The sequence below is a fragment of the Geospiza fortis genome, unplaced genomic scaffold (genome assembly GCF_000277835.1).
Source record: "Geospiza fortis unplaced genomic scaffold, GeoFor_1.0 scaffold425, whole genome shotgun sequence".
In the NCBI taxonomy this organism is placed as follows: Eukaryota; Metazoa; Chordata; class Aves; order Passeriformes; family Thraupidae; genus Geospiza; species Geospiza fortis.
In genome coordinates this window covers 2,501,095-2,510,838 of record NW_005054387.1, presented here as the reverse complement: position 1 = coordinate 2,510,838, position 9,744 = coordinate 2,501,095, and the positions used below count along the sequence as shown (strand labels likewise).

Genomic DNA, 9,744 nt, shown 5'->3' with positions numbered 1-9,744 from the left:
GTGGGTGAGTGTCCCCAGCCACTGTCTGCTCCTCATTTGGGTCAATAATAACTCATTTTTCTTCTGAGTCACCACTCCAGTTGTGTCCAGCCAAGGGGAAGGCGAGGCTGTTTTATCATCTGCACAGAATTAATGAAGGGGCTGAATCCTCTCATCCCTCTAATGAAAACTGAGCTGGAGCATCCTTCACTCCAGGGCCCGTTCTGCAGAGTGGAACTTCCTTGGAGGGACTGAACTTGCACTGCCCCATTCCAGCTGGAAATGGGAAGAGTTAACCATGGGGCTGCTCCATGCAGGACAGCTTATTCCACTTTTCTCAGCTCTTTTCATTTTCCAGCATGTGATTATGGCACAGGGATAGCACTTCTACCTCTTTCGCCTATTAGACCTTTTTTAAATTTATTTACTTTTTTTTTTTAATTTTATTTTTATTTTATCCCTGAGCAGCAGAACACCTTGCCAGACTGCTTTGATATTTACATTAAGCACAAATATTGAAGAATATGAATATGTGATTATGGCACAGGGATAGCACTTCTACCTCTTTTGCCTATTAGACCTTTTTTAAATTTTATTTTAAAATTTTATTTTAATTTTATTTTTTATTTTATCCCTGAGCAGCAGAACACCTTGCCAGACTTTTTCTATATTAACATTAAGCACAGATATTGAAGAATATGATTATGTGATTATGGCACATGGATAGCACTTCTACCTCTTTCACCTATCAGACCTTTTTTAAATTTTATTTAAAATTTTTTTAAAAATTTTATTTTTATTTTACTCCTGAGCAGCAGAACACCTTGCCAGACTTTTTCTCTATTAACATTTAAGCACAGGTATTGAAAAGTGTGACAGAAACCTGCTGCACTTCAGAGATTTGTCCCAGTGCCAGCCTGCAGGTGGATGGAGGATTTTCCTCTTGGTGCCTGTTGGATCTTGCCTGGCAGCTCCCAGGAGCTTTAAATCTGGAGGTTTTTGGAATGTGATCAGCACAGAAACAGCACTGCTGTCAAATCAGCAGGGACAGGGGAGAGGTGCCTGCTGCAGAATGGATAAAGAAATTAAGAATATTCCATGAATTCACAAGCTAAGTGGGGTTTCTGCACACAGAAATGGCATTTTTATAGTGACTGAGATATATGGAGCTGTGACATGTCCACAAGAGTTTATATTTGCAGCAGAATTTTTTTTTTTGCATCATTTTGGGACCATTTTCTTCTAAAATAACAATAATGGATTTCTAAGTTGGGATGGTAGTGCAATATCACCATTCCTTTTAGTCTATTAAAATTATATTTATATTTATACATTATATATTTATATTTATATTTGGTCTTAGTTCTAGTTTATTTTATTTTCATTTATTTTATTTTCATTTGTTTTTAAATTTTTATTATTGTCAATTATGCTTCAGCTGAATAGCCTTTCTCTGGGGGTGATGTAAGAGGCAAAAGGTTTCAAAAGAGATGTGTGTGCCAGCAAGCACCAGGAAAGTGAACATCATTTTGCTGTTCCAATTTTACTTTAAAATATTTTTCTATGTTTGGTCTGAATTTTAACAATCTATTTAGGGTTTTTTTTTTCCTGAAGTTAAAGCACAGTTAATTAAGATCCTGAAATATCAAGAGTTATATTAATAATTTATCTGGCTCCAAAGCAAATTTTCTCGAGTGTAATGGTGAAAATATAAATATCCAGTACTAAGATTACATTTCCACAAGTTTTTGTTTGGTATTTTTTTTTCTTCTTTTTCTCAGTGAGCACCTTAAATTGCATTTAGCTGTGGTTCTTTTTAGATCTTATCCTCATAAACTGAATGCAGGCACATAAACACGGCCCTGCAAACCCACAACTGTAAAGATCTTTTAAAATCCTTTAAAAAAATGATGATTACCACAATTTTTGTACCATCTGAGTGCTAAAAATCAGGGGTTTTGTTGCATCAGCTGTACTGACCTGGTGGAAAGGGTGTGAGGAGCAATACATCTGCTGCACCTGGGGCTGGTAGCAATACAAGCCAGGCTGCCCTTCCAGGGGGGATGTCCTGAGCTTCAGGTCTGAATCCCCCTGCAAAACAGCCAAGGAAGGAGTGATTAGAGAACACAGCTGAATTTAAAACGGGATAATTAGTCACTGTCTGGATTTGCCTTTGTTATGTTGAGTTTTTGGGGTTTAATTGTGTTTTGGTAAGGGTTAACAGAGTTGGTTTGTGTTTCAATGGTGCAAATCTGGGGTTGGCCATCCCAGGGACAGTGGGAGGTGTCCCTGCCCTGGCAGGAGGTGACACTGGATCACCTTTAGGGTCCCTTCCAACCCAAACCACCCCGTGATTCCACAAAGAAATCAACCAATTCCTGCATTTCCATAATTACAGCCTGAAAAAAGGAAATCCCAGCCCACAGTCCATGCAGGGAGCAATTCAGAAAACATCAAGCTCTGTTTATATTCTTATTTTTTTCCCTCCCTGCACACACAAACCGCACACTCCAGCTTTCATCCCTGGGTGTGCACAAGTGTCTCCCTCATTTTTCATTCTCCCTGATTTTATCTTTAGGCTGGCAGTGCCTCCAGCTGCCTCTGGAATTTTGGCAGGTCTGTAATGTACAGGAAAGAGGTGGCAGAGAAAAATCACACTGGGCTGCTTACTGGGTTCAACCAAGACGCAGGAAATATTTAAAAATAGAGGAATTCAGTGAGAATTGTTTTCCAAGAATCCAATAGCACTTATCCTTCTTTAAAACATGGCCAGCTTTTATGGCATTTGAATCTAAAAATATTAATAAATAAACATATATACACACATTATTTCCTATATAGATTTTATATATCATGCATGCAGTATATCTAATAAATATAAAAATATTCAGTATTTTTATGCTATATTATTAGAAGCACAAATTAGACTTGGTTTGACATCCACTACTAATAAACATCAGTGTTATCTTGGTGACCACCAGATGAAGATTTTCAGAAATTCCAACTTTCCAGCAGCATGGCAGTGATTTAAAAGTGGGAAGTTGGGTGCTGGCAGGACCAGGGGAGACACCAACAGGGAGTAGCTACACCTGCTTGTAAAGGGCTCCTGCACTGCTGCCTTTGCATCCTGCAGCCCAGGGATTTGGGAAGAAAATGGGAATTATTTTTTTTCCATCAGCTGCTCATAGGTTTTGCAGCACTGAACTCCTCTGACCTAGATGAGTGTTTATCCAGGAAATAAGAGATTTAGATCAATTTCCTCCTTAACCTGGATGGCTTCAATCCCCAGGTATGTTCCCTGACAACACCTCTCCATTCCCCTGGTCTTAATCCAATTAAGACATTTTTTTTTAAACTCCTCTTGCATTTGTAGCCCTGAATTCCTCCTCTCCCAGCCATTCAGAACCAGCTCAGGGCTCTCCTCTGGCAGGTGGAGCTGTTCTTTTTGGCTGCAGGAGATGATCAAGATGCACTTTACACCTTGGATCACAGCAGAGATCTTGTGGAGACACTGGAGGGTAATTTAATTTGCTTTTCAGGGATCTCTGCTGCCCTAAATAGGCAGCTGCCTCCATCTAGTATTGAAATCAGCCCAGGAAACTTTGCACTGCATATATAAACAGAGCTGATATTTATTTTTTGATGTCTTGGAGTTTTCTCTTCTATTTGCACTGAGAAAAGTGCAGGTGAGCTGTTGGACCAAATCTGCTCCACATCCTCATGCTTGAAAACATTGTTTTGTGAGCTTTTGTCTCTAGAAAACTCCAGCTGATGACAAATTTGGACACTTAGGATTCGTGTATCCTGTCTGATGGAAAATCATTTGTCCTTGTGCATCTTTCTGAGGATTGCTTGAGGAAAAGACCAGAAAAGAGAGAATGTGGCCAAATAAACACGGATATATCTAAATCTGCTTTCCCTGACCTCAAGCCTGTATCTTGACAGAGTGATAAACATTTAGGATTTGTATGCTCCTTCTGATGGAAAATCATTTGTCCTTGTGCATCTTTCTGTGGATTGTTTGAGGAAAAGACCAGAAAATAGAAAATTTGACCAAATAAACATGGATATATCTAAATCTGCTTTCCCTGACCTCAAGCCTGTATCTTGACAGAGCGATAAACATCTAGGATTTGTATAACCCCTGTGATGGAAAATCATTTGTCCTTGTGTATCTTTCTGAGGATTGCTTGAGGAAAAGACCAGAAAAGAGAGAATGTGGCCAAATAAACACGGATATATCTAAATCTGCTTTCCCTGACCTCAAGCCTGTATCTTGACAGAGTGATAAACATTTAGGATTTGTATAACCCCTGTGATGGAAAATCATTTGTCCTTGTGTATCTTTCTGAGGATTGTTTGAGAAAAAGACCAGAAAATAGAAAATTTGACCAAATAAACACAGATATGTCTAAATCTGCTCTCCCTGACCTCTAGCTTGACCGAGCGATAAACACCAATATAGCCACTACAAGAAGAAAATCCTCCCAATAAGAAAATCCTTCCAAAAGCACATTTTTTTACCACTGAAAACAGCGCAAACAACACCAAAACCTCACTGACCATGACCTGGGAGCCGTGCTCCTGCCCCGTGGTGCTGTACTGGAGGCTGTTACACCACGGCTGCTCCGCGGAGATATTTGGGATGTGGGTGGGAAACGCCTCCGGCTCCTCAGCAGATCCCGGCAGACCCTCGAAGCCATCGATGCCCCTATGACTTTTGAAGGGAGAAGTTTCTGGTGGTGGCAGGGCCTGGTGAGCTTCCTGGAAAACATCCTCGCTGATCTGCCTCTTGTAAGGGTGGAAGGGGTTCCTGCTGCTCTTGAGGAAGCGCTCGTAGCTGCCGGCAGCGTTCTCCTCGTAGCTGCAGCGCCGGAATCTCTCGGTGCTGAAGGATGCTCTGAATTTGTTCTTGCCACAGGGGATTCCTTGGCTGGCAGGGAAGCCCCCCTGGATGGGGTCCTGGCATGGGGAGGCAGGGCTGGGGCTGGGAGAGGATTCCGAGCTCGTCCTTTCTGTCCTGGTGTCCGGCTCATAGGGCTGGCAGCTGTAGCTGGGGTTATCCTGTGATGGGATATTGATATTTATTAATTGATTTAAGGTCAGGATTGAAGCTTGAGCAAATATTTTATTATTTTCATTGTCTAAGTTATTTATTTATGAAAAATTTTAAATATAAAATTTATATCTTAATTACATTAAAATATAAATGTAATATGCGATGGAATATCGACTTTTATTTATGTAAGGTCAGGATTGAAGTTTGAGCAAATATTTAGTTATTGTCATTGTCTAAGTTATTTATTTATGGAATTTTTAAAATATAAACTTTATATTTTAATTACATTAAAAACTGAAATGGAAAATTGATATTTATTTAAGGTTAGGGTTTAAGTTTGAGCAAATATTTCATTATTGTCATTGTCTAAGTTATTTTATTACTGTCTAAGTTATTTTCATTTTGTAAGTTATTTTATTATTTTCATTGTCTAAGTTATTTATTTATAGAAATTTCAAAATATAACATTTATATTTTAATTACATTAAAAAATTTTATATTAAAATTTAATTACATTAAAATATAAATGTAATATGCAATGGAATATTGACATTTAATTATTTAAGGTCAGGATTGACATTTGAGCAAATATTTAATTATTTTTATTATCTAAGTTATTTATTTATAGAAATTTTTAAATACAACGTTTATATTTTAATTACATTAAAATATAAATTTAATATGCAGTGGAATATTGACAGTTATTTATTTAAGGTCAGTATTTAATTTTGAGCAAGTATTTTATTATTGTCCTTGTCTAAGTTATTTATTTATAGAAATTCTAAAGTATAAAATGTATATTTTAATTTCATTAAAAGCTGCGATGGAATATTGGTATTTATTTATTTAAGTTTGAGCAAATATTTCATTATTATCCTTGTCTGAGTTATTTTATTATTGTCTAAGTTCTTTTATTATTTTCATTTATTTATTTATAGACATTTTAAAATATAAAATTTATATTTCAATTACATTAAAATATAAATGTAATATGTGATATAATATTGACATTTGTTTATTTAAGGTTAGTATTTAAGTTTGAGCAAATATTTTATTATTTTCATTATCTAAGCTATTTATTTAGAGAAATTTTTAAATTGACATTTATTTATTTAAGGTCAGTATTTAAGTTTGAGCAGATAAGTTATTTTCATTGTCTAAGTTATTTATTTAGTGACATTTTAAAATATAATAATTATATTTTAATTACACGAAAAATGACTTTTTAATGGTAAGTATGAAATGACCAGCTCTAACCACCCTCATCCAGAGAAGCCCTAAAAAGATCTCGAGGGTTTTCTGGTTGTTTGGTATCCAAAACTATTCAGCAATTAATAAATAAAAGCAAGGCCAGGTTGGATTGGGCTTTGAGTAGCCTGGTGTAGTCGGTGGCACAGAATTGGATAACCTTTAGGTTCCTTCCAACCCAAACCACTCAGAAAACTGACCTGTCCTCGAAAAACAAGGACACCTCGACTCTGCTCTGCCCATTTCAGGGAAAAGCTGAGGAAGATTAGGCGATGAAAGATTAAATGACAGGAACGTGGTAAGTGCAAGCCCTGTCGCCTGCAAGTTTAGTCAAATCAGCTTGATCTCATCCCTGCTGGGCTTCCAGGCTCCAGAAATGCTGGTGCTTACATCACTTCCCTTCATTAGGGTGGCCACACTCATCTGGAGACACAGCACGGGCTCTGGGCAGACACCCCAACCCTCCTGTGTCATCTCCTGCCTCCCTGCTGCTCTCCAGCAAAGAGAAACCAGCAGCCACTGGAGTGCTCTTTAATCTGGAGCAGGCCTGCAGTCTGGGTCCTGGCACGGAAAATATGCATATAATGAAAACATGCATATTTCCTGACATCAGGGATGAGTAATTAGTGGGAAGCCTTTGAGAGGACACACATCAGGCGGGAGCAGGGTGTCGTGCTCAGGGATGGGGGAATGTCCTGTGCTTCTCAAAAAGGCACACCAGGTTATTGAGTGCTCCCTTCCCTCCTTCCCTCTCCAAATTCGAGAAATCCCCCAAGGAAAATCAGGATAAACCCAGTTCTTTCTGCAGGGGAGCACAGCCCAGCTTTCCCACTCATTTTAAGGAATGGAACAGAGCATTCAGCTGGAGTTTAAGATTAGTTTAAGATTAAAATATGCATGCAATGAAAACATGCGTATTTCCTGACATCAGGGATGAGTAATTAGTGGGAAGCCTTTGAGAGGACACACATCAGGCAGGAGCAGGGTGCTGTGCTCAGGGAGGGGGGATATGGAATGTCCTGTGCTCCTCAAAAAGGCAAATACCAGTTTATTGAGTGCTCTCCAAATCCAAGAAATCCCACAAGGAAAATCAGGATAAACCCAGTTCTTTTTGCAGGGGAACACAGCACAACTTTCCCAGTCATTTTAAGGAATGGAACAGAACATTCAGCGGGAGTTTAAGATTAGCTGAGCAGGATAATTCAGGTTTCTACTCTTCAGGAATAAAACCTCCAGTGTTTGCTCTGTCACCAGTAGGTTTGGTGAGATTCAGCAAGAGCTGAATGTTTCTTTTGATCTTTAAAGAAAGAGAACAGGCCTGGGCCAGTTTTACTCACACTCTGCTGAACTGGGGATATTGAATCCCCCTGTGCCTTCATCAGGTCCTGCTGGTCCCTTTCCAGAGTGTCCGAAGCAGAAAATTTAATATTGGACTGGTCCTGGAGTAGCGAAACCATCACCAAACCCACGGCAGACGGAAATCCTGTCAGGGCAAAAATCAAATTACAATTAGCACTTTTAAAAACCTTGAACTGTGAAACAAAGCGCTTGTAGGGTGCAGGTGACTGCACAGGCTGGGGTGTGCAGCTGGAGCCGTCCTGAGGAATTCCTGACACAGTGGGATTATGTTTTAGCTCCTGAAGAAATGTTCTGTAGATGCAATTCCAATGAAGATGTGGTATGGGGTTTCTGTGGATTCACCACAGCACTTTTATAAAAATAAGCACTTTCTTGGTTTTCTACAGGATCATAAATTAATGAAAATGTATTGTTTTGGGGTTATGTAAATTTAGCAATGTCACTTTATTGAGAGATTGGGACATAAATGCACCCCAGCTGTTTTCAGAGGGACTATATTAAAAAAAGGGATATTTTTCTATCATTACTCAGACTGATGGTTACAACACACTTATATTTTCACTTTTGTTTTTTATTAGTCCCAATCCCTTCATCCTTTCTGTTCTGTTTTGCATGACTTAAATATATCTGAGATATGTAAATGACTTCATCATTCCATCCCTGTTTTTGTTAGTTGGATCTCCTCTCAAGTTCCCAATCTTTGATCTTTGGATATAGGAGCCATATCTGATGGTGTTTGGATTAAAAGGAATAATTTTAATCTTCTGGTCTTTTGTTTTCCTTGTTGACTGTAACCTTAGAGCAAAACAAAAGTAGAACATGCATCCTTTTATGTCATGCACCAAGTTTGAACACTACATGAAGGTGTTCATGCTCATAATTTCAATTTTAGGTGAACAAATCAGGGGGAAAAAAGCCACTTTAATTCAAGAGTTAATCTGCCAGCTCTTTGCCACGTGTTGAAATGGCTCTTAGGTAAATATCTAAGGGGTTTGTTAGGTTTGCTTAACAAAGATACATCACCTAAAAATGTGGAAACCTTTTTTTTGCCTTTCTAGTTCAAAGAGAAATCTGTATTTGTGATGAGTAAAACTGCACTGCCTGGGGGCATGGAGCACAATGGGGCTTGGAAATCAGGCAGGAGACCTGTGGTAGTACATCAGGGAAAAAAAATGATGTGAGAGAGAGTTCAGAAACGTCTCAGCCTCTTCTCCCAGTGGCTTAACTGGAGGCTGATGAGGAGAGAGATTCCTCATCTTGAAAGAGGCAGGTGGGAAAAATGTCAGCTAAAAAATGATATGGGACAATCACCTAAAAATTTGTGAGTGTCTATTTGTAATTTGTGAGTGCTCAACACTGGCTGCCCTCCCAGTGCTGCTTCCCCACTTATCTTCAGGTTAGACAAAGCTGTCTCTGACCTCTCTTTTATACTGCAGTTTTTCAGCCCAGCTGCCTCATTTGTGGTCTGGAGCATTAGAGTTTTATTAAAAGCTTTTGCACAGGTACAGTTCTTGCCTGGTGGCTTCTGCATTGTGAGAGAATTTTCACGAATCCTTTCTGAAAGCAAAGGGAATTTGTCAGGGTCGTTTGGCAAATAAATACAGAAGGCCCAGGAAAACCAAATAATTCTGAGACCTTTGCCAGGTTCTCTTGATAAATTGCATTTTGGTAGGAAAGAAGGAGTCTTAGTCACATTTTACACTATAAAAATTTCCCCCTGTTTAGGGAAACAGTTTTCATTTATTAAATAAGAAGCAGCCATAGGGAAGGTATTTTTCTTTTTTTACTGTTAAATGAGAAACATTTATACTTAAACAATGTTGGGCTGATAATCTGTGTTCAGTGGTGGTTATGGAATGCCTTTGTCAAGAATCCATCCTGGAGGATCTCCCAAATGGGGATCAATCCCAAGGCTGCAATCCCAGTGCTGCTCTCAGATTTCACACTGGCACCAGCAGCTCAGTAAGAGCTGCAGCTCCAGGTTCTGCTCAGCCTGGAATGTTGTGGAAATGGCTTGCTGTGAGAGAGAAACCTCTGGCCATGTACTTCTGATTTTCTTTTTATTCTTGGAGTCCAAACTTCTCTTCAAAAGCCATTTG

General features: G+C 38.8%; 1 protein-coding gene across 1 annotated transcript in view; it reads right to left on the bottom strand.

Annotated features, from left to right (window-relative positions):
- The window catches only part of FOXN1 (forkhead box N1), a 19,068-nt gene extending 11,325 nt beyond the window's left edge, over nt 1-7,743 (bottom strand). The window contains exons 1-3 of the mRNA XM_031060673.1: nt 7,624-7,743; nt 4,543-5,043; nt 1,960-2,070 (exon numbers count right to left, since the gene is read on the bottom strand). Coding sequence (XP_030916533.1) covers nt 1,960-2,070; nt 4,543-5,043; nt 7,624-7,743 — 732 coding nt within the window. The remainder of the gene's footprint in view (nt 1-1,959; nt 2,071-4,542; nt 5,044-7,623) is intronic.
- Between the last annotated feature and the right edge of the window lie 2,001 nt (nt 7,744-9,744).